General features: G+C 38.2%; 2 protein-coding genes across 2 annotated transcripts in view; both read right to left on the reverse strand.

The window, feature by feature from the left end:
- Nucleotides 1–3,988, reverse strand: part of sh3rf1 (SH3 domain containing ring finger 1) — a 61,527-nt gene extending 57,539 nt beyond the window's left edge. Inside the window, exons 1-2 of the mRNA XM_067416906.1 lie at nucleotides 3,518–3,988; nucleotides 120–679 (exon numbers count right to left, since the gene is read on the reverse strand). Of these exons, the coding sequence (XP_067273007.1) occupies nucleotides 120–545 (426 nt within the window). The 5' untranslated portion in view covers nucleotides 546–679; nucleotides 3,518–3,988. The remainder of the gene's footprint in view (nucleotides 1–119; nucleotides 680–3,517) is intronic.
- Nucleotides 3,989–12,690: 8,702 nt separating this feature from the next.
- The window catches only part of nek1 (NIMA-related kinase 1), a 41,931-nt gene continuing 28,908 nt past the window's right edge, over nucleotides 12,691–25,713 (reverse strand). The window contains exons 32-36 of the mRNA XM_067416916.1: nucleotides 22,296–22,435; nucleotides 21,874–22,217; nucleotides 18,418–18,551; nucleotides 17,362–17,494; nucleotides 12,691–14,318 (exon numbers count right to left, since the gene is read on the reverse strand). Coding sequence (XP_067273017.1) covers nucleotides 14,305–14,318; nucleotides 17,362–17,494; nucleotides 18,418–18,551; nucleotides 21,874–22,217; nucleotides 22,296–22,435 — 765 coding nt within the window. The 3' untranslated portion in view covers nucleotides 12,691–14,304. The remainder of the gene's footprint in view (nucleotides 14,319–17,361; nucleotides 17,495–18,417; nucleotides 18,552–21,873; nucleotides 22,218–22,295; nucleotides 22,436–25,713) is intronic.

The raw sequence follows: 25,713 nt of genomic DNA on the forward strand, positions 1-25,713 counted from the left end.
CCTGATATAAGCTAACAGAAATTCATTCCTTTAAGTTTTTCTGCATGTAAAAACTGAATCTGATCAGATCTATCTGATGTATGGAACTGTGTGAGTCCAACGAAACCATCTGAACTCACCCTAACTGGAGTGCTCTTGGCCTGGACCCTCTGAGACTGTGCCCCGGTGGGACCTTGATCCCTCTGGCCTCCTCCGGCACCCTGCGCTCTGATGCCTGCCACTGCCGACCCATTACTACACGTGCCATGCATGCTTCCCGTCCTCCTCGGCCTCTGCTTGATGCCATCCAGTAGCCGTACCAGGAGGATGTTGCTAGGCAACTCTTCCACGCCACTCTCCACTAGCGTGCGGCATTCTGGGCAGCGCAGTTCTCCGCGTGATCCCACAATTCCAAGCAGGCAGCGGCGACAAAACGTGTGCTGGCACGGCAAAACCTTCGCCGAGGCGTCCAGCCGCTCCAAGCAGACCGGACACTCCAACAGGTCCAGGAGAGCGGACTCATCCATTTTCACACTCGCACAATCTTTCTCAGTGTAGTCGTTCATTCAGTCAGTTTTGTCTCTCCGAAGAGAGAAGCACATGGTGTGGGAGTATGGATATAAGGTTGTTTGGAGGGAAAGTCCAATCCTGCTGTCACGTCACTCCCATGCCGCAGTCATGATCATATCTCTAGCATTCACTGCAGAGATTCAAAGAAAAAGATATCATGTAACACTTAAAGAGCATCACAAAAAGGTGGTTTCAATAGCAGGCGCATGAGAAAGCAATATATTGAAGATAAGGAGATCGTCATTAAAAATGATTCCTAAAATCCAAGATGTTCAAAATCATAAATTGTTTTTAAATGCACAGCAAACTTGACAAACAGCAGAACACTATGAACTGGAGAAGAAAATAAGCTCCAAACATGTCACCAACGATGGGAATCATAACGAATTTAATTTAATTCTGGGTTTCCCTAAATCTTTTAATACCTCTTATGAAGAATATTTGGGAAAACTGTATTTAATACCAATTCATGAGATAATTTCAGATTTTAAGAGAACACGTATAAATCACTACAAATACATCTAAACCAACAACAAAGGTTAGACTTTTTAAAAGTGGCATAAGTGCAATACAATAACTCAACAATATGTATACAAAAGAAATAGCAACAACAACAAAAAACTGGTTACATTTTATATATATATATATATATATATATATATATATATATATATATATATATATATATATATATATATATATATATAAAACTGATTAGCACAAAGGGGTGATTTGAAAATCTAATTTTTGATTTTGTTAATATTTCATTCTGTAGAAAGACAAATATAATAGTGATGAAATAGAAAAAGAAAAAAGAAAAGAAAAATAAGGATCAGCAGTCATTGCAGTGACAATTTACTCATGGATCTCCATATCTCTGGGATTGAACCAACGAGGGCCTTTAAAATAAATACACCAGAAGGAAAGTTTGTTAAGAACCAGAATCTAAAAGTATATTAAGATACCTTTAATACTTCTTGAGTTACAGGCATGCAAACTCTTCCAAGCTTTAAAATGGCAGTGACAGGGTTTGAAGCTCAAAAAAGTGCATCCATCGATCATAAGTTCTCCACATGACTCCGGGGAGTTAATGAAGGCCTTCTGAAGCAAACAGCTGGAGTTTTGTAAGACAAATATCCATATTTAAAACTTTATCAAGTAAAATATCTAGCTTCCACCAGATCGCCTTCCGTATTCAACTTAACATCTCTCGCAATTCAAAATGCTTATGCTTGTTGAATACGGATGGTGGTCTGGTGGAAGCTATATATTTTACTTGCTAAAGTTTTAAATATGGATATTTTTCTTACAAAACTCAATCGATTCGCTTCAAAAGGCCTTCATTAACCCCCTAGAGCCGTGTGGAGCACTTTTATGATGGATGAACTTTTATGAGCTTCAAACTCAATGGACCCCTTCACTACCATTATAAAACTTGGAAGCATTAGGATATTTTTAAATATAACTCGCGATTGTATTCATCTGAAAGAAGTAAGTCATATACACCTAGGATGGCTTGAGGGTGTGTTAATCATGGGGTAATTTTCTTTTTAAAGTGAACTAATTCTTTAACTGGAAAAAACCCCAAATGTGTTATGTTGGACACATCAATTGGCCTACTGTTACAGCTTCCCTTATGTTTTTATAACCTTATAAAAATATATACTCATTGCACAAATAGCCTAGGGCCTACTATGCTCTACCATTACATCTTGCATATTAATTTTTTAAGGTTATAAGAACATGAAGAAAGCTCTGACAGAAGTGTACATAGATGGAAGAGTTAGTAGCCTGCATAGTATTATACGCCTACATAGTGTCCATCGCGTCTTTGAGAACACAACTTGACTTTTTGAAATAGCTACTAATCACAGAAAAATGCACGCTCGAGAACCGTGTGAAAATCATTCGGCTCTGGTAAAAAATTATATATTTTAAATAGACCGGGTCCAGTCCTTAGTCCTAAACACCACAGTACCAAATTAACTTGGCAATAGGAATTACGCTGAAACAACGAAATAAGAGTTTACCGTCACGTTTGGTCAGTTTGCGAAATGAGACTTCGTGTCTGAACTGTAAATATGCTCGCTCCCGTCCCGTCTCTCCTCCAGTCTCATCCACTATCCTGCCGGTTAACCTGATTCACAATCTAACGATCCCAATTAAAAGACGAGTATATCCATCCAAGGCAAGCAGAACACGGAATTATTAAATTAAAAGTCGAATATATGTATTCTACTAGCTTATTATGAACAAAATCTTAACCAAAAAAATCTAAGGAAATCAAATTGTTGCATAAAGAATAAACGTAAACAATGCTATTAAGTGGGGTAATGTAGTTAACATCAATAAAACTAAAATAAAGTTCCCCCAAAATACAAAAGGAGATGTTAGGTAAATTGACAGCCTCAGTCACTATTCGCTTACATTGTATGGGAAAAAGATGCAGTGATAGTGAACGGTGACTGGCGGTGTCACTATATCATCTTTTGTCAAAGTCATAGCGAGTAAATGAAGAGTTTTTATTTATTTATTTTTATTTTGGGTTAACTACCCCTTTAAACATTTACTGCAACCACTCAACCTCGCCCTCTTGGTCGTTAACGACTTGAATAAAATACAAAAACCTTGCATTTAATAACTACAAAACATTAGCCACATTGTATCCGAGTAGCGGCACAAATATTGGCTTTACCATTCCTGTCCGAGTCTATTTAAATAACTCCTGAAAACTAACCATCACCAGTCGTGATTTGAAAACTAACCACGACAGAATGAAAAAAACAAACAATATACAAAGTAACTTAGTGTTGTGCGTGATGTGTCACAAAAAAACGTTAACTTACACGACAGCCGTTTTTCATCGACACGTTTGTCTGGAACTCCACTGTCGGCTGTGAGTAAAACTTTGATCCCATGCATAAACTTAATTCAGTGTCTTATTACGGAGATATCTGAAAAACATTACCTTAAATAAGGGCCCCTTCTCACTCCTCCTCTTCGTCCAGAACAGTTTCTTTCCCGAGTTCCTCAAAGTAGGGAATTCGCCATGGAAAAGGGATCCTCAAATCTTTGACCGCCCAGTTGGACACAAGTTTACATAATTCAGGTCCGTATATCACAGCGAAGAACGGGTGAACGCTCCTGAATCGTTCAGTCGAAACAGCAAAAGACCCAAGTTCGGGAGATTCAGTACGATTAAATTCAGGAGAAAGCAAAGAAAAACAGGAGAAGCGAGTTCCTGCGTCCGAGCGCCATGACGAGCTCTGTTGATACTGTGGGACACTGCAGCGGACGTATAGTCGGGAGGGAGGGTTTTTCAAACCGCACAGCTGAGAGGATGCAGCAAACGCTTTCCGTTTTTAGGCTTTGTCCTAGATAAACAATCAAAATACTGCACTTTTCGTCATAAATAGGCAAAAAACGATATATAAAGCTTGCTAAATAATCTATCCGTAGTAGACACCGGGCAACGTTTTTACTGACAAATTGTTTGTTTAGAATCTCCGCCTGCGTCATATAATGTCACAAATCACGAGAGTCACTGCAGAGGAATTTAAAAATAAAAATCCTCTAGTTGCGATCTCTCGGACTCGGCAAGAGATTAGAGATGAAAATGTATCTAGCTAAACCTAAGATATGTTCTGAATAGTATACTTTTATACTACACCACTATTCAGGGTATAGAGTATCTGGGCCGTAACCACCATATAGACAGTGAGGGGGACAAGTCCCCCCCGAATAATTAATAATGGCCAATTTATATGTAATTATCTTATGCTGCTCTGCAATACTCTGTTACACACACCACTCTGTTTGCTGCTAGGATGACAAAAGTAAAATGTTTCATTTTTAGGTTAATCTGTCTCTGCAGTCTAACACTATAGCACTCATCACTGCCAGAATGAGTGAGACAGCCAATCAAACCAAAGTAGGCGGGGCTCACTGTTACGGCGAATTCCAACGCGTCACTTTAGAGTTATTTTTTTCTTTTTCTTTATTTCCTTAAATCTCATTTACTCCTTTAATAATGTAGCTAATTCCTTTAAATAAACCAATAAGACTAATTTCAAAATACATTTTAAATAAAAAACATGTTTACTTAAAACTGCTTAATTGAATATCCACATTCACATTAATTTTCTAATGACTGATTTTTCAGTTGGCCAAATTGAATTTCTGTAAATGGAAATTCAATTTGGCCACCTGAAAAATTTAGATGTGATCAGTTATTAGAACATTTTTAATTGGAGACCTGAATTAGTTTTATTACAACAATATGGCATACTACTTTTTAAAACATTTAACCTTATAATCATCAGTTAGCACAGGCAATTAACAAGGCAATTTTCATATTATATATATATATATATATATATATATATATATATATATATATATATATATATATATATATATATATATATATATATATACACACACACACATATATATATATATATATATATATACACACACACACACACATATATATATATATATATATATATATATATAGGTAAATATTAATTCTCTCAAACATATAATGTTCTCTCACTTCCCACTTTTAGGTTTAGAAGTATTATTCACCAAAGCTTTGCATCTCTCCTCCAGCGTGTGGCTCAAAGGTCAATTTTCCGCTAGCTTCCACATTGCACACACAAAGGTTAACACGGAGGTGAGGCCGTCTGAAGATCGACCCAGTGTGTAAACCATACAAGAGACATTTAACATGATTGTGGTTCATATCAGATCAGACACTTCCCTTTTATGGTCAAATACATTATATTTTTATAAAACAGGAAGTGTTTTCCATTTTAAACACATAACCCTTTGCTTTATTCCACAAAGGCGGGTTTCATCCGACAAACAGAAGCCTCTGGCTTTGCTCTTTAAGGATTTAGAAATTAAGGAATATTTTTCTAGTCATTTAAATAGGATTAGGAACTGTTGAAAATTGATCTTTTTTTCTTTGTTTTCTGTCTCTTCCACTTTAAATGTTTCTGAATATCAAAATAATTTTTTCTTTAAAATATCTTTTGTTTCATGAAATGTTTGGAACAAAATGATGGTGTGATTTTCATGTGTGAACCACTGATATTTTAGAATCATTGAGATGCTATTATTAGGGGCCAAACACCGATGGCACCTATAATTGTATCCGTTGGTTTTCTTATTATTCTTCCGTCAGGGGAGTCTATGGTAGCCCATAGAACCGTATGCTAAAAAGTTGTGAAATTTGGCACACTGATAGAGGACAGTCCAAACGTTCACCACAGAAAATTTGGAGTCTCTAGCCCAATCCCTCTAGCGCCACCAACTGTTCAAAAAAAGTAATGAAAAATTTCCCACCAAATAACAACTTTTTCAAACAGTTAACTTCTGAATGGTTTTCCCAAAAATCAGAAAACCAAAATAAAAAAATCAGGTCTCTTCTGAATCAGTGCATAATGCTGAGTTGAATGATACTAAATTTTCCTATATTGACTATTGTGGATGACGACCATTTTGAATTGTGTCCTAAAATGCTGTATTGTGCATGTAACAACGAGACCAATTATGCCATATTTGCTCAAACTTGCTGTCAGCCATTTCAATTTTTTTTGAACACCTACTTTTTTGAACTCCTGCTTTGTTGGTCTGCTTGTCTGCAAAAAGTTTTTTTAAATATCCCTTTAAGATGGCAATATATTGTCATCCTATAGTCTTTTTAACTGAAGGCAAAGTTCTCAAGCCCTAAAGTCAACAGGAATTACATCATCAGGTTTCTACATCACTGGCTCTTATCATGATGAAATAATATATCTTGTAAGAATTTATTGCTTTAAGCATAAACAGTAAGTCAAAGGCAATACGTGTAGCCTATACTTGTTCAAAAGCTTCTCAGTGTTTATTTACAGTAGCGCATATACTTCAGACACCATAGGAAGCGAACGATTTATGTACTGACTCATCAGTTTTACGGAGCCTGCAGAGAATGTTAACGCCAAAAGAGAACACAGACTTCACAATGTTAGACTTGATGTTGAAATTGCCCTTTATTAGTGTTCGGCTTGTCCTTTGTCTGCTCGAGGAAAAATTACAACACATCGTTGTGAGCAATTTGCACTCTTAACTAAATCATGCACTATAATGGCACCATTTGGTAAGCAAGTGTGTGTAATTGAGCTGAAACAGTTCATGAAGGGCTCATTTGAGCACATATGCATGTGAGTGCAGTGTCTTTTGTCATGCCTTGGCTAATGAGAACAATAAATCAGAACGAGAAAATAAATATGGTAAATATGCATGAAACACGGGGGGAAAAGGGCAAGAGGAATAGTATTGCGAGCAGAGAGCGAGAGAGAATAATAAAGAAGTTAGATTTATGGTGGCACGGCTCTTGGATGTCAGAAGTGATCCCGCTGGAGCAGGCAGCAGCCCTCCGGTCATATTTCACTGTTGCCGGGGGTCATTTAGCCCACCCCTGAAGGGAGGGGCAGAGGCTGTAAAGCTTGGTGCAAATTTCTTGGATAACCCCGGAGGGAAGGCCTGCTTTGATTTATCACTGACCCAGTCACGGCCCAGTCCACTAGTGTTTTGAGTGCAGGTGATTCACAATAGTTGCATGTTTTATGCATCTTCATTCTTTATGCAAAAGTAGAAACCAATGCCATTACAGTGCCACGGCTAGAAAGTTATGTCGGCTTTTCTTTTTTCCCCGAGTGAGTTTGTGATCAGCAATTTGCAGCCACACACATACGATTCTGCCACGTTTGAGGCGACAGCTGTGTCACGGGCCATAAAAAAGCACGGAGGGGCTGAGCGAGAGAGAGAGAGAGAGAGAGAGAGAGAGAGAGAGAGAGAGAGAGAGAGAGAGAGAGAGAGAGAGAGAGAGAGAGAGAGAGAGAGAGAGAGAGAGAGAGAGAGAGAGAGAGAGAGGAGACATGACAAATGCTTTTTCCTCAAAACATGAGAGCCAGCTCTGACAGACAGAATAATGGATTCAGGGATCCTTTGCAGCTTGAACGCATCTGTTTTCCAAGGCCATGACAATCTACCACGACCATCTAAATCTTCAAAACTATGAATTCACGATCTAACGTCAGACACAGAATAAGTGCGAGTCTGCTGCATGTTTCATTTTTGGAAACGCCAACATAATCATTGAATCATTAAAGTCCGAACACCGATTCTTGGGAGTTTGTAGTCGTATAGTCGTAGCTCTCAATTAATAATTAACAAAGCGTATAACCTTTAAGTAGGTTTTACTTGGTTATTCATCTTTAACCAGACAGAATATTATTGCCTTGTTACCGGATGTCCTTTGGTCAGTCCAGAATTTAGCAGTGCTTTTGACATTACACAAACTTTGTCACTTTATTTCAACATTTTACTCTCTTCATTACGTCCCCAAAAAAGCATGCTGGGAATTACAGCTTTTACTTGTCTGCACTGTAAACCCTAACGCTCAAAATAATTAATTGGTTTGAGTAGGACAAACTTAAATTATACTAATTAGTTCAGTCAAATTAATTTTTATGATCACAAAACGCGCTCCAATATTTGGACTGCAGTACCTGTTTTGACCACTAGCTGCTAGTCCTACAATCCTAATCATCTTCTGCACTCATTCAGCAAGTGCTAAACCATGCTATTGTTAGCATGTTAGCAAAATTAGCATTTTCTGAATTAGCTTGCTATAGCTAGCCAAGTTTATACTAATACAAAACTTCATATTGAGGTTACATGAAAATTTAAATGTATAAATAAGTGTACTCAAACATTTGAAGTTAAAACCATTAAATATAATACAAAATAAAAATATGCCAGTTCTGCTTACTTCATCTTTAAATTTCTTTACTTAAAAATTTTGAGCTGAATTTTGAAAAAAATTTTTTTTTGAGTTTTGCCAATTTATTTAGTATTACAATTTATTTATTCGGACTGCAGTGTCCATGGTTAAATACACCGCTGGATCTTTAATGTTGTGGGTCTTTTTTTTTTGCTGGAGGTCCTGGACATCTTGTTCAGATTCATGGTATCATGGAGCAAATACCAACAGATAAAAAAAACATCTGATAATGGGCCGTGGTCAAAAAACCCCATCAAAATCAACACAAAAATAATCGAGTGCAATAATTGTGGGCAATAACTAGCCTAGAAATCTAGACGCACCCTATAGCGGAAGCAAATCTAATCTGCCGCGAGTGTCGTCTAGCAACTCTCAATACACTTCTGAGCTGTAAAAGCCAAACTCTGGTCGGGCCAATCACATTATAGACGTGTATAGAGTGTACTTCTAAACACAGAAGCTGGCGAACGGCGGTCTTTCGAATCGAAGTCATTCACTCTTAAGAAGGGAAGATGTGTTCTGAGTTTTGCCGACCGGATACGGCGAATGTTTAATCTATCAACTAGCTCTGCTTCACCTTCGTTGCTCTGGTTGGTTGTAGCGCTATCCTATCGCGTGCAGAGGGAGTTTGAAAGACAACCGTTTATCCGTTGAGCCCTGTCAATGGTGAGTTTCCAGACCAAATATCTTGATGTGGGTCTGGCTTGTCAGGCTAGCCAATAACATGAACTAGAGAAAAACATTTTTTTCATTATGTGAGTTTCCCCCCACTATCAATAGTTTTACTTCAATGAAGGGTTATAATTTTTTTATTTAAAAAAAAAGAAAAGAAAGATCAATGGATAAACAATGCAGATTTATTTTTTCACAGCCGTCTTTGATCATATTTACCAAGGGTGGCCATATTAGTGGAGGGCACTGTACAACCTATCATGGTGGTGTTGTAGGTTATAACAACAGTGCTCTTTGTACTTGACATTAATTTACACAGTTTAGGCATCAATTGCAGATTTAGTTAATGTGTACCAGATAAATATGGGAATCTTATATAAAGGGTTGACACAGCACAGACACTTTCAGACTTTGAAGCAAAATGTGTCACAACACTCCCTGATCTCCCCACATAAACACATTTCTTTGCACCAAATGTTCTCTGTAGATCGTCATCTAACATATCCAGCTTTCTCTTCCCCTCTCTATCCTTCTCAAATACATCTCTCAATACACGCTTTGCAGCCCGCGCTATCGATAATCTCACCGTTCTGTCTCAGCAGAACTTCAGCAGGATATTGAATGTCTGTTTCCACACATAGACAGTTAATAGTGCAGAGGTTAATGAAAGAGCAGTATTAATCTGCCTTCAGGTGGGGGAGGTTTTTAACTCAACCTAACCCACTTTAAGAAGCCCACAGAGAGACTGTACAAATAAACTAGATCTGCGTTTTCGACTCTCAGAGAGAGAAAGTCTGCAAAATTATACCTCCAGGCAAAACACTTGTCAGATTAGGCACAAAGCCATCGCTGAAATTAGTGAGGTCAGACATAAACGATTCATTCATGTGTGCACATGGCAAACGGAGCGTGAATGTGTATGCATTGCATATATACATAAGAGACTCGCATATCGCCTTTTGGGAACCGAAAGCGGGAAGTCAATTAACTCAACCCCTGGGATTTGATAAATGGGTAAAAGATAGGAACGGAGGGTGAGACCAGGATAACGGCTTTTTCTTGCACAATCCATTCTTGCTGTCTTATTGCCTTGTTTCAATGACCTCATCCGTCATGAACATATTAAACATTCCCACAGTGTCCAGCACAGGCCTTGATTAAAAGCACCCCCAAGAATATTGAACATTAAATCAATCCAATGAATCATTGAAATGTTCATATCATGAACCCAACTTTTATTTGCATTGGTAAATGAGTGTCATCATATCGTTTAGATGATAAATAGTTAATTACATTGCCTTTTTTAATTGAAAGCATTTCAGGAGCATTAACCGTAGACTGTGATTAATGACACCCTGCCATTTCTAAAATGGCAGTACAACATATATACGTCCTACAAAATTAAAAGACACTCAAATGAGAGTAAAACTCTGCCATGTTGAAGAAAATATAAATCCACTCTTCCATCCATCAGTGCTTCCTTGTACACTGTGATTTATTCTCCCACAGGATGAAGGAGCTGTATGTGCATAGCGCAGAGCCATCAAAGAGGCATAATTAACCGTGACAATGGATATAAAACACGTACAAAGCATGAAACCGAGTGAGGCTAATTGATATCACAGAAAGTGTTTGCCTGGTAGTTCAGGGCAAAATTCTTATAGTAACACTTTCTATGAAATCCATGCTTATAATAAATGATACTATTTATAAGTATTACTATTCTATAAATTATAAAGCATGCATTTGCTTTTTCAATATGCATTCTCATAACTCATGATTTATACACTAAACAGGCATAACATTATGACCTAATATTGTGTTGCTTGTACATAGTCTGCAACAATGCTCAGGTAGGTGGAGCGTGTCAAAGTAACATCCACATGGATGGCAGGACCCAAGGTTTCCCAGCAGAACATTGCCCAAAGCATCACACGGCCTCCGCCGGCTTGCCTTCTTCCCATAGTGCATCCTGGTGCCATGTGTTCCACAGGTATGCAACGCACATGAACCCAGCTATCCATATGATGTAAAAGAAAACGTGATTTATCACACCAGGCCACCTTCTCCCATTGCTCTGTGGTCCAGTTCTGATGCTCACATGCCCACTGTTGGCGCTTTCAGTGGTGATGCAGCCCCATACTCAACAAACTGTGATGCTCTGTGTGTGTATTCTGACACCTTTCTGTCAGAACCAGCATTAACTTCTAGAGCAGTTTGAGCTCCAGTAGCTCATCTGTTTGATCAGACCATAGGGGCCAGCCTTCGCTCCCCACGTGCATCAATGAGCCTTGGCCGCTCATGACCCTGTGGCCGGTTCTCCACTGTTTCTTCCTTCAAACACTTTTGATAGATACTGACCACTGCAGACCGGGAACAGCCCACAAGAGCTGCAATTTTGGAGATGCTCTGACCCAGTCATCTAGCCATCACAATTTGTCCCTTGTCAAACTCATTCAAATCCTTACACTTTCCCCGTTTTTCCAGCTTATAACACAGACTCTGAGGACAAAATGTTCACATTGATGCCTAATATATCCCACCCACTAACAGGTGCTGTGATGAAGAGATCATCAGTGTTATTCACTTCATAATGGTATGCCTGGTCGGTGTAAATTATCAAATATAAAATAGTTCCTGAGACACTTATTTGCTATACCAATTAGTTATGAATTATGTATTTAATGGATAATGTTTGCATTAGAGGTCATGATGAATCTCCTCAGCCATATGTGTGGTTTTCCTTGGCATGACATTTTGGAATTATATTTTTAGTGTTTTGAGTATCTAACATTAAAAAATATATTTTTTCCCCCAACTGTTTGTATAAATGATTTAAATTATATATATATATATATATATATATATATATATATATATATATATATATATATATATATATATATATATATATATATATAAATATATATAATTTTTTTTGTTCCGATCAAGGTGTGGATGGAGGACCATCAGATCAAGACCCTGTCATGGCCAGCCCAATCTCCAGACCTGAAAACCTCTGGAATGTGATCAAGAGGAATATGGATGGTCACGAGCCATCAAACAAATCCAAGCTGTCTGAATTTTTGCACCAGGAGTGGCATAACGTCACCAAACATCAATGTGAAAGACTGGAGCATGAAAGCTGCGATTGAAAATCAGGGTTATTCCACCAAATATTGATTTCTGAACTCTTCCTAAGTTAAAACATTAGTATTGTGTTGTTTAAAAATGAATAGGAACTTATTTTCTTTCCGTTATTCGAGGTTGGAAAGAAAACACTGCATGGGTTTCGTTATTTTGACCAGTTGTTGCTTTCGGTAAATAAATGCTCTAAATTACTATATTTTTATTTTACAAAATATTAGTTTTACCCAAACACATACCTGTAAATAGTAAAACCACAGAAACTGATAATTTTGCAGTGGCAATTTTTCCAGAGCTGTATGTGTGTATTTTTTATTGATTATATATTAAATATGTTATGTTTATACGTAACATAATAAATGTTTTATGCACCCGATTCCGTACTGATTAAAAGTACTTATTTCTTGCTGATCTCAAATTTTTAAACAGTAGTATAAATCCAGAAAATAATTTGATAATACAATCATTTTGATCGCAATACACATGAATGAATTCAGAAAGTCTTGATTTAATGAACGCAAACACTATATGACTCAAGATATCTGGCAGACACAACGTATACACACCCACAGTAGTTTATGGTTGTCTGAGAATGTATGGGTGTTCAGTGATAAGGGGAAACCCCTAAATGCTTCCAGCCAATTCTTGTGACAGCTGCACGCTTGCTGCTGACCGACGGTTCACTGGACCAATCAGGTGGAGGACAGATGAAGAAAAGCCAGCCCATCTAGGTAGCTGAAAACATATTGGCAACTGATTTTAGCTCAGCAGTTTTACATCCGAAGCGGAGTGTTTTATTGCCAAATACCCACACACAGGCACATTCTTTGAAAAAAAGCCCCCCAAAAAACAAGTTTATTTAAGTACAAAGATATATATATATATTCTGACATGCAATCAGACAGTAATGCTTGCAAATTATTTAACAGTTTCCTGTACACTTTCAAGTACCACATTCTGCCAGCAACTAAAACAAGGAGTCCATCTCAAAATGTCTGTGTAAAACATGCACAAAGCATGTGCACAGCATGGACAAAAGCTTTTAAAGTGATAGTTCACCAAAAATGTTATAATTTTATTAAAATTCTCCCCTTATTTACTCCCCATCACGTCGTTTCAAACCAGTATATGACTTACACTCACACTAGAATGAAAATGAATGGGGTCCAAAACAACATTTGGACCCCATTGACAATCATAGTATGAGGACCCCATTCATTTTTATTTTTTAAACATTCTTCAGAATATCTTCTTTTAAGAAGTAAAGTCATACAGGTCTGAAATGACATGAGGACGAGTAAATTATGACAGAATGTTAATTTTAGGGCGAACAATCTTGTTAAAGAACCCATTAAGTGTGCTCGTGCACTTTATCTGCATAGTAACTCTCCCTATATAACCGTTTTGTTAAGTCCTGAAATAATGCTTTAATATACACCAGTAAGAAATCTAGAAAGAGGCAAAATAATATCTGAGCATGTTATGAAGACATGTAAGAAGTATGTATAAAAAAAAAAGGTTCATAAAATTTCAGAAGACTGGTATTTTTAGACTATAAGTTTAGACTAGTCTGTTGTTTGAGGTAGACAGCTGGTTAAAACCGACTGCCTGTTGTGTGCAAGCACCTGATATTGGGCAGATTATTGACCTCTGACCCCTGAACTAGACCTCCCTGGTCAGTCTAGAGCCTTAAAAAGCAGTTTCCATGGCTTCAGCTGTTGTGAATACAGCAGGAGCAGCAGTTTCACATACAGACTGTCATCAGTTAGGAGGACACACATGCACATCTCTGTCTGAGAGTTATTACTTCTCGCCTGCTAACACTCGGCTATGCTTTGGTTAAATATAATTATCCACAGCACATTTGTATGCACAGAATTTACAGAGAAGTGCTTCAGTTCCTTGGGATATGGAAGGAGAACTACAGTCAACCGTGGACTCTAAACTGGCCATGCTTGAGTGGCCCATTTCCCCTTTCCCCTCTCTCTCTCTCTCCCCCCTTCCCTCCACAGCACCTCCTCGGCCTGTCAGAGTGCATCATGGGAACACTTCAGCCTGCCAGCAGATTGTCCAAGGCTGCCAACGGGACGGATGAATAACTTCTATTCATCATTATCTGAGAGAGAGCGAAAGAAGAGAAAGAAAAAGAGGAACTGTTAAAGGATAATCAACTCACTTACGAGACCGAGATCTGAAGAAAACTTCCAGGGTATATTCCTGGTGTCAGAGGTCACATTAAAGTCCATAATCTGGAGTTAGCCCTGAACACAGTGTAAATGCCAGGAATACCCTCACATCAATCAGAGGCTGCTACATACACAAGCAGACACATGTATGCGTCTTAACCCAAATGATGTGACCTGACCCGAATGCCCTGGAACTGCTCAGACATCTGCTGCATGAGCAGGCACCGCGGATTTCAACAATTCACTCCAACTAATTATTTTTGGACAAGTGAAAGAATGCACACAATAAAGGCACAATATGTATGATTTTTATCTATAATATATCTAATACCACTAGAACAATGTTACATATTTTGTTGACTTGTGTATTTACATTGTCCCAGATGCTTTAATATATGTGTTTTATTAAACAGGTGAGCAATTGTTTGACAGAAAACAAATTATTGTTATACAGCTCAACACAGTTAGTTTTATGTTTAAATCGGGTGTTCTTGATTTATCACGGGTACAATGTTTGAACATGCCTAATATCGATCTCTCACTGCAGTGTGAACAAGTGTCTCATAGTAGTGCCGAGTGAACACACAGAGTAGCATTATAACATAACTCTCAAAGCACTCAAATCATTGTAATATGATAAAGCGGCTCTCGATCCGTGTCGCTCGTGTCTCTCTTTAGCAAGCGCCTCGTTCAGCCCCACCCTGCTTCATATTACAGTAACACTAATAAATCTTTAATACTAGGGGTGGTAAAACACGATTTCACTTTTCCAACTTTAGCTAGCGAGTAATGTTGCTGTTTGAGCATAAACAACATCTGCAAAGTTATAACGTTCAAAGTTTAAAGCAAAGAGAGATATTTGCTTTTAAAGAAATCAATTTCTAAGGACTACATCAAACGGACAGAACTACAGCCTTTTCCTCCAGACTATCTGACATCAGCGGGTTCAATATTTACATTAACCCATATTAAATAAGGGGGGAGAGGCCAATTTTAATCGCTGTGGAGAAGAGTTAGTAGGCTGGAGTGTTGTTGCTGCAATGCCGATGAAACGCTGTTATTTTAATCTGGATTGCGGGTCCAATTTGGTCAGCCTTCCTAGGGACAGGGGAGTTGGGGATCAATGGTTAAAATGTATTTTTTACTCTGTCCCTCATAATTATTATCCAAATCTCACTCTCTGTGCTGCACATACGGAGGAAAGCTTCCACAATCGTCATGAGTTCAATGCAGGATTCGCACAAAGGCTTGTCCTGAAAGATGGAGCAGTTCCAACTTTAAAAACAGAAGCTGTTTACGGGCCACTACCTGTAAGCATGATTTATTTTTCGTTGATGTGTTTTCCTGTAATAGTTTTGTTAATTAATATTATTGTTAATTGAACATTGTAACAAGGAAGTAAACAAATGACAACGCTGTTTGGCTCTGCAAACCGGTTTGTTAAATGCTCATTCATACTTAACGTTATCTGACAAACACCTGACGTTACAAACTTTTAAAAAAATCTCAACAGTGAACTTGCTTGGAATTTGTGTAAATTATTCTTTGATTAGAGCTTTTAAGTATTGTTTATTTTCAGGCATGCTAAACATGGTTCTGTGTTTGATATGGTTACTATAGTAAAGCCAATGTTTAGTGTTAGTCTTGGGTAATAGTTCTTGTGACAGATATTTGGCTATAATTGTTCTAAAAATACAAAAGGTGCCATTTAGTAGTGATCACTATAGATCCGCAGTCTTTACAGACTACAGGTACAGGTAAGGGGTTTCCAAGAAACGTGCACTAGGCGGTTAGAGAATCAGAACACAGCTGAGCCAGCTAACCAATCTGAGCACATTGCATATTTTTGAGGGACCGGCTTCATAAAAACCCGGAAACCATCAGAATGTTTTTACAAGGAGGGACAGAGCAGTGTAGGGACAGAGCAATAAAGGTCAAATATATGAAAAATAATGATTTTTTTTTTTTTTTTAAACGAACCATGAACACATTTTACAGTGCATCCTGCAAACACAATCAAGCCTTCAAAAGAATGTGTTTGACCACCCCTTTAACTCATCCATGAATATGCCGAGTCCCGTCGGATTCTTTTCCACCAGCTATAGAGTTGAAGACAACAACTCCCATGATTCCAAGAAATCAAGGCGTCATTAAGCTACGGCTTTGTTTTGAATAAGCGACCTCTAGTGGAGAAAATTACACATTGAGCCTTTAAGATATGAAAGGAGCAAATCGGTCTGTTTTCTCACATTGTAGTGTGATGGTTTCACTATTATTTTTCATTTTTTACATATGTGTATTGGGTATTTACTATTACTACTATTATTATCATCAATGTATAAATTATTTTTTATATTATTGTATTGTATCTAGGTAATAAAAACTGCAAAAATAACTGGGTAAGGTAGATGCTTACATACCTAAAATATATGTACTGTATACATGTTAATATTAAGGGAGTATAAATATGTAAATACTATTTTGTTATAACAATAATTTAATAAACATATAATACAGGGATTGACAACTTCAGCCCTGGAGAAAAACTGTCCTGCAGAGTTTAGTTCCACATCCTGATACATCCTATTATTATTGATAATAACAATAAATTATATTTATAATTGATATGAATTTAATTTAATAATACTATTTTATTATGGTCTTGTATCTGTAAGAAACTAATAAATAACTGGGGAAGGTATACATAAAATTAGTAAACATTCAGACAGACTCTTGTCTAAATAAAAACCAGAGTCAATACATCTCGTTTATGAACGTGTGTTTGTGTGTTCTCAGGCCGTTCTCTACATTGCTTGAATTACTGCACTAAATGACATAATTGCCCACTTCTACACCCATCCACGTCACATCGCTCTATTTCTGCAAGCATCTGACTGAATTAACTAGTGTGAGAACATCTGAAATGGTACCTGAATGGATCAGAGAGTGAGAATGTGTGTGTAAACACTTTACCTTCCTGGTAAGCTCCATCAGCCATCACCAAATGAAGGATTTTAGGATACAAGTGCTGGTGCTCAGTTCCCAGAATGCATTGCACCATGCTGGAGCCCATTGCAATGTTCTCATCTTCATCCTCGTGAATTGCCTAAATAAATAAAGAAAATTCATACAAACAACAATCCAATATTGGATAAAGTAATGCAAACCAATTCCATTAAAGTCCTTAAAGGTGCAGTGTGTAAATTTTAGCGGCATCTAGTGGTGAGGTTGCGAATTGCAACCACCCACCGCTCACCCCTCCCTTTCTAGTACATAGAGAAGCTACAGTGGCCGAAAACAGGACAAAAATGGCGATTTCACTGTAAAGGGATTCATTCTAATGTAATAAAAACATAACGGTTCATTATGTAAGATCTTTATACACCACTGAAAACATAGTTATGTACATTATATATCCTCATAAATATTACACACAGCACCTTTAAAGGGATAATCATCATGTATTTATATCCTTTACACTCATGTCGTTACAAACTTGTATGACTTCCATTCTTCTGAGGCAAACAATAGAAGATATTTTGAAGTACACTTGAGTCCAAACAACATCTGATCTGCAGTAAATCATACAGATTTGGAGCAACATCAGGGTGAGTTAATGAAGACAAAATATTTATGCTTGGGTGAACCAACCATTTAAGCTGAGAATTATAAGGTCATTTTGGCTACAGAATGGCAGCAAAAAGCAAAAAATTGCAGCAAATTACTACAGTTTATTGCACTTCCAGTGTGACAAACTATATATAAAAAGCATCATAAAGCAGCACATTTAACATTCTTAAAGGTCAAGGATAACATCTGTATCCAATTGCCAAAGGCTAAAAACAAAACTTAGATGAGTGTCCTCATCTCAGAAGTACATGGCTGCATTGTTATTGGTGGTGTTAGACCACTAAAGACCTCTTAGATGTGCAGAATTCCCGCAATGCATTCATCCGGGCACAAAACCATGGAATCTCACTGGAGACATGGTGAGAGTTGACATTTAATGCAAAACGGAAGAACTCAGACCTTGATCTTGTTGTAGGCTTGGATGAAGTTCTCAAAGCCCATGGCCTGCTCTAGATGGAAGCGCAGCTCCTCCAGACGACTGAAGATACTGTCCTGCAGCTCTAGGTCTTCATCGTCCTCTTCCTCGCTGCCATCTGCATTCATACCCATGCACAGGTATAAAGACATGCTATGATCTATCCCAAAGTGTACAGTGTATCGTTGTGGAATAATGTCTGATACTATGCTGACTCCGTATTGAAAGTGTTATTTGCCAATGTCACTCCACACTGTAGTCACACGAAGCAAATCAATCACCAGATTTAATTAGCCATAAAAACATCTTTAGCTTAATAAATATTGGTTTTCATTTTTAATGTGCTTAGCAACGAAGTTTTGAACATGATATTTGTGATGTATTTAGGGTACAGTTCTATCGTGTTTGCGGATGCAGTCAGCCGCTTTTATGGGTTGTTTTGAGCTTTTACAGACATAGTTATTTGTGTTTGGTGTCAGCATGATCTGTGTTGTGTTCATAGATGTGGTTAGCTGTTATGTTGTGTTGTGTTTGTGTACATGACTAGCTATTGAGTTGCATTTGAGGATTTTGTTAGCTGCTGTCCTACTTTTGTGGATGCATTTGGGAGTTATTCTGTGTTCACTGTTGGGTGGTGTTAGTTATGTCTAGTTATTCTGCTGTTTTAGCAGATATGGTAAGACGTTGTGTCTTGTTGTTAAGCTGTGTTATCAATTGTGTCTAGCTGTTGAGTGGTTTTAACAAATACAGTTAGCTGGTGTGTCTAGCTGTATTGCTCTGTTAGCAGTTGTATCTAACCGTTGTGCTATTTTAGTGGATATAGTTATCTCAGGGTATATACAGCAATCCTTAAGTTAAATTGACTACTTTTTAATACCTTTTTTATTACCTTCAGAATATTTTTTAAAACCATCACGACACTGAATTGCAAGTGTTAATCAGCGACCTTTCAATTATTTACACAGATTTTGACATATATAACATACAAAAAAGAATAGATTTAGAATCGACACCAGGAGGAAATCTGTTATAAGTTATCATTCAGACACAACAAAATACATCTCAACATTCACAAAGGTTGGTTAAGGAGAAGCATTACTGCATACACATTTGATTTCAATTAATAATTGGTAATTCAGCAATTAAATTATTTAGTGTTTTTTTTCCAACAAAACCTGAGCCAAATATTACATTTCTATAACAGTGATAAGTTGTTGAATTTAACAAAATACTAAAAAATAGTGCTGTCAATCGATTAAAAACTTTAACTAGATTAATCACACATTTTTTTCTGTGATTAATCGCGATAAAAAAGAAATGTTTTTGTACATTTTAATATATTTTTTAATATCCCGTTCCCTTTGTTCTTTAACTTTACTGTAGGGATGCGCGATATACCGGTACTGGAAAAATACCGGCATATATTTTATTTAAAACGGTACGATATCATGATTTGGCACATTTCGGTATATGCTGCTTTTCCGAAGTTCACCGCTAGATGGCAGCGCGCTACCCCAACTGACCCGAAACAACCGGCTAATGTGACAACAACATAGACGGACAAAATGGATAAAGCAGTTGAATCTCACTCAAGATGCCCAAAACGAATGAATAAAGAGAGGAGTAAAAGGGACATTTGTAATGACTTTGCTTATAAAACTGATGAAGAACCATCAAACCTAGCCAAGAAGCATCTGTCACTATCCTGACTTTAGGACTTCTTAAGAGATCGACAGGTCAGTGGATCATTCAAACCATCTCAGTTAGACATTTTTGTTTTTTTAACACTGATCAACGCACACACACAGCCTAACATAAGATCAAATATCACAATCTCCAGCGTTCGTTTCAACCAATGACATTTAGATCTCATTATATTTGCATGCATACTATTGCACTGTTTACATTCGCGTTAGACACCGCCGACTGTGTTTATGTGAATACTCACTAAAGACGGACATTTGTACATAATTCTGTGTATTTGACTGTTTAAGGAAACTTAATGTGTAATGTGCGAGCGTGACTAAGTGACAGGCGCGCGTGTGTGTGTGTGTGTGTGTGTGTCGTTGTTATAAGCTCATGTCTCCTGTAACTGTTATTACGAAATGCTATAAAATCTCTTGCGTGTTCAAATGATTTCCGTTATCCGTCCCGAGACGAGCGTGAAATGTTGAATCGGATTATGCAGATTGCTTTAGTGTAGTCCGATGTCTTTTGAAACCAGAAGCAATTAGCTAATTTTGAGAGATTTTTGCTGAAATTATTTCTCACAAGAAAGTTTTCAAATGACTGATTTGATGTGATAAGCTTCGCTGATTAATTTACTAATAAACATTTGTGGTAATTTCCCACTTTATAAACTCAAAACTTGCATAATTGTTCTCATTCGCGTGCAATATACCCGCGCTAATATCAGACCTTGTGGTATCGATTTAATATCGGTACTTCGGTATTAGATTGTGGTACCGTACCGAAGCCAAAATTGTGGTATCGAGCCATCCCTACTTTACTGACAGGAAGCTTTATTGGCTGCTGTCCCTTTAAGAGCAGACAGACACGCGGATCTCACTGTTTATATGGATCGCGCCTCATTCTCTCACAACTCTTTTTGTTCATTTTGGACTATATATAAATCATTTAAGATTGCTCTTATGAGGATAGTCGTTGAAGATATGCCTTGAAGCAAGTCTAAAATAAAACGTAAGCCAGCCCCTTCTGTTGAGCGCGCAGTGTTCTGAGATGATGCCGAACGACCACTGAATATGATGTCAGCATCAAACATACGCTGAGACGGAGACGAAAGATCTTTGATTATGTGCCCAGATATGCTAAAGCCTATATTTAAACGAACTAACGCGAACGCAGATAGAGTTTCAATCAGAATAGGTCACCTTATAGTCTGAAAAAAATAATACCTAATTTGGAAAAAAATAATACCTCTGAGACCACATTTAACACTTTTAATGGCCTTAAATTTGACAATTTTGATTTATCACTTTTTAATACTTTTAAAACCCCGCGGACACCCTGTATCTGTTGTCCTGTTTTAGCATATATAGTTAGCTGTTGAGCTGTATTAACGGATATGGTTAGCTGTTGTGTCTAGCTGTATTGCTCTGTTAGCGATTGTATCTAGCTGATATGCTTTTTTAGTGGATATAGTTAGCTGTTGAGCTTCCGTTTTTTTAACGGATATGGTTAGCTGTTGTGTGGTTTTAACAGATACAGTTAGCTGTTGTGTCTAGTTGTAGGCTATTTCTCTCTAGCTGTTGTGCTGTATTAACGGATATAATTAGCCGTTGTGCTATTTTAGTGGTTCTGTCTAGCTGTTGCACTGAGTTTGCGGATAAAGTCAGCTGTTGCCCTGTTTTTGGGGTACGTGTTCAGCCTTTGTGCTCTGTTCTGTAGATGTTTATGGATAGTCATGATTGTATTTGTACCTGAATGCCACTCCTCATTGAGCTGGCCTTCACTGCTGTTCTGCTCTTCATCTTCCTCAACTTCCATTCCATTAGTAACTGGCCCTCCTGGCTCTTCCTCACCATGGCTAACATCATCCTCTTCTTCAGCCATTCTATTAAAACACTCCTCCTCTGGACTGCATTTGTCATTAGCAGCACTAGCCAGCCCATTAAGACCAGCTGCCTCTTCATCAGCCGGGCTGCCATTGGATCCACCACCATCATCTTCCTCTTCATCATCATCATCATCTTCACTGCGCTGCTCTTGGAGAAGCCTCTCCATAGATGCTCTGAGCTCCCTCAAATCTTCATCCTCATACACACTGAGACAGAGACAGTCATAAGTGAGGGTGTGTTTATGTGAGTAGGTACAAATGCATCACGTTTTGTGTGTATCTTACTCCTCAGGGTCAGACTCCTCATCCACTTTATCCTCCAGATCCTCAATCTCCAGGTTGTTGTTAGGAACGCTGGCACCTTCAGTTTCTGCAGCATCACTGAACACTTTACTGAGGTCAGGTAAGGAGCACGTCCTCAACATCTGGTACAAAAACACACACACACACACACACACACACACACACACACACACACACACACACACACACACACACACACACACACACACACACACACACACACACACACACACACACACACACACACACACACACACACACACACACACACACAAACACACAAACACAGACACGATTTCGAACATCACAAACCAGATACCCCCATAGAAAACAGAAATATTCACCTTCTTTTGTAAGCTAAACAGTTTAATGTACAAATGCAAATCTTCCACCCCAGTTCACTCAGATTTTTATTAAAAATAAGGTACTAAAAATGGCTCATGGTTGTGTAGTCATAGTCACGGGCATGTCAAAATATGCACACATTCAAAGTACCATTTTAAATCTAGGAGGTGCAGGAAGTTTACTCATTGTGCTGTAGCACCTGTGTCCCTACACAGACAGAAGGATCCTAATGTTAGAAACAAGCATTTGAAGTTTATTTTTAACAAATCCCTGGTCGTTTTAGACTGACCTTCACAGTTTGTGCAGCACATTTCAGTGTGAATTGTTTTGTGAACCTGTCACAATGCAATGCAGGCTTTGCAAAGAGGTTGTCATTGAACAATGGGGCAGAACCAACTATATCACACCCAACGCAAACTTAAATAAACACGGTTTCATTTAATCTCACATGCGAAGAGGGCATTCACATGGAAGTCTTAGAGGCACAGTGTCAAAAAGTTTCCCGTTTAAAAATACAAAAGTGTTTAATGTTTGTTTTAGAAAGGTTTCCAAACAGATAGTCCCATCCCCAAACTATGAATATAATAGTAGGCTTTGTTGTTTATTTTAACCTCTAATATTATAGCAATGTACAACATGATAAGGTTTCCTGTATAGTTTACAGCATTAGTTGGGAGAGATTTTTTGGAAGAGTTTTTGCCCTTAAGAAAATCAAACTACCGGTATCCGCAGATATCATTATGAATAATTGGCTATCGGTGTTGTGCATCTTTTTATTGGGCAAACTTTAGTTGTAAGGGTCAGACATAGGTGGAAAAAAACAAAAACAACTTTTGGTGCAACAAACCAACATTTGAAATGGACTACATACAGTTAGTCAAATTAAATTGGATTAAAAAAAATGCACTAAGCTGTAGTTTGGAGTTCAATCTGAATCGTGAACAGAAATGAAACAACTTGGCTATTTAACACACAGCAGGGACTTAAAATTGTCTCCACAGAGCAGAGGAGGGCTTTAATATCGGCACAGTCATCCATCTCCACTACAGTCGTCAGTACAGAGACGCACTGTGTTCTCGCACTCGCACAGTGGAGAGGAGTGCTAAACTACTGATTAAACAGACTGACAGTCTGTACTGAGAAAGACAGCATTTTGTGTGTGTGTGTGTGTGTGCGTGTGTGTGTGTGTAATCTGCCAGTCCAGTTGTCCAAAGGGTTGGGTGCAAGCAAGCCAAAAGGCCAAATGTGAGTGCGTGTTTGCGAAAGTGTGGGCGTGGGTGTGAATGCTAATGTGCTTTTGTGAGGGCAAAGAAAAGCATTTGTGTATGTGCGCCTGTGGGGTGGGCGAAAAAAGTACACAGGCCAGCGCAAAGTCCTTTTGGTTTACTGGCACATCAAGGATGTGGAAGAATCGCATTAATAACGCTCCACTCAGGAACTCAAAACACACATGCACACACACACATTCAGCAGTCCTTCCAGCACAGTTATGCCCTGAGGCACATCCACACTCATACATATGCCTATCCCTGCATGCACACACCATTATGTGCACACAAACACAAATTTAGTCTGTGGAAAACAAATCACCCCAAACAAAAACTCTGAGATACAAATCTGAGCTCTTCTATCATTCTGTGCTAAGTGCTATGCATTATCGAAGACTGCCATCTGTTTCTCCTGCTATAGTGCCATCTCTTTCTTCCTCATAGTCTTTCTCTAGCTCTTTCCCGACCTCTCTTCGTCTCTCGCCTCGTCTAGTGTAAGGGATTCTGCTCTAATCAGGGTGATGAATGGCAGCAGTCGGGTCCATTACTATGCTCTGTAATAGTCTCATATCTTTCAATTAAGACAAACACACACACCTACATTTCTTCACAGTCCTTTGCTGTGTTTATTGTAAACTAAAACTATTAAAAATTGTGCTAACACTTTACAATAAGGTTCCGTTAGATAACAATAGTTAATGCACTAACTAACATTGACTAACAATGAACAAAACGTTTTTTATAGTACTTAATATTCGTCATTGTTAGTTAAGAAAAATACAACTTTGTAGTAGGACTTTGTAGTTTTTTTCCCCTTGGTAACTCATTAGTTAGTCATTCTGTTCAGCTGTTCCTGTTTTGCTCCCTCATCTAGTCTGTGGTGGACCAGACAAAGAGCTGAACAGGAAGTATATACACAGGCTGAATCCAAAATGACCCCTAAACCCTCATTCACTATTCGCTTACGTTAGTCTACTAATATTATCCACTTGAAGAAGTGAATGAAAAAGAGTGATGAATTTGGACAGCTGTTGAGTGGACATCGTCTGTACACTTGTTATCACAGTGAAATGTGAGTGCACTCAATAACATCCACTATGGTTTTGGACACCACTAAAAATGGCTGTCCCCTCAAATAATGCCCTATTTATAGGGGGCGATTTTGGCTTCAGCCTCTGTGTATATACGTCAGTTCTTAACACATTCGTAAACAACAACGACCCACCCTCAATGCTCCACTCTCTAGGCGGAGGTCTATAAATTTTCTTGAACCATCCTTCCACCTGCCCCCTTGGCCCTATTCCCTCCGTTTTTCTACAAGTTCATGTGTGATTTTAAAGCACATTACTCAGCACTGGCATTTGGTCAACAAATCGAAAATAACTGGTAACCCTCTGGTCTCTCTCCTCCTGTTCAGGTTTCTTCCTTCTTCTCAAAGAAAAACTTGCTAGACTATAATCAGTCAGGTTTTAAGAGCTGACATTCACAGGTCTGTCTGTCACTGAAGCCCTGCGGCTGGTAGGAGCTTCTTTGGCAGGATTTTACACTGTTATGGGAACTGTGCTGGATAGTGTCCTATCACACAAGGAGATCTTGGAGGGCAGGTGTCATGTCAGCTAACTAACGGGGTACTTCAGGGTTCGCTGCTCAGCCCCCTCTTCTTCTTGGCACAACATCTGCACAAATCTCAGCCTGCTTAATCGGCATCTTAGCCTGGATTAAATAACATCACTTCTAACAAGAGATGCACAATATATTGGCCACCATACTGGTATAGGCTATGCACG

The sequence above is a fragment of the Pseudorasbora parva genome, chromosome 15, assembly GCF_024679245.1.
Source record: "Pseudorasbora parva isolate DD20220531a chromosome 15, ASM2467924v1, whole genome shotgun sequence".
Taxonomy (NCBI): domain Eukaryota; kingdom Metazoa; phylum Chordata; class Actinopteri; order Cypriniformes; family Gobionidae; genus Pseudorasbora; species Pseudorasbora parva.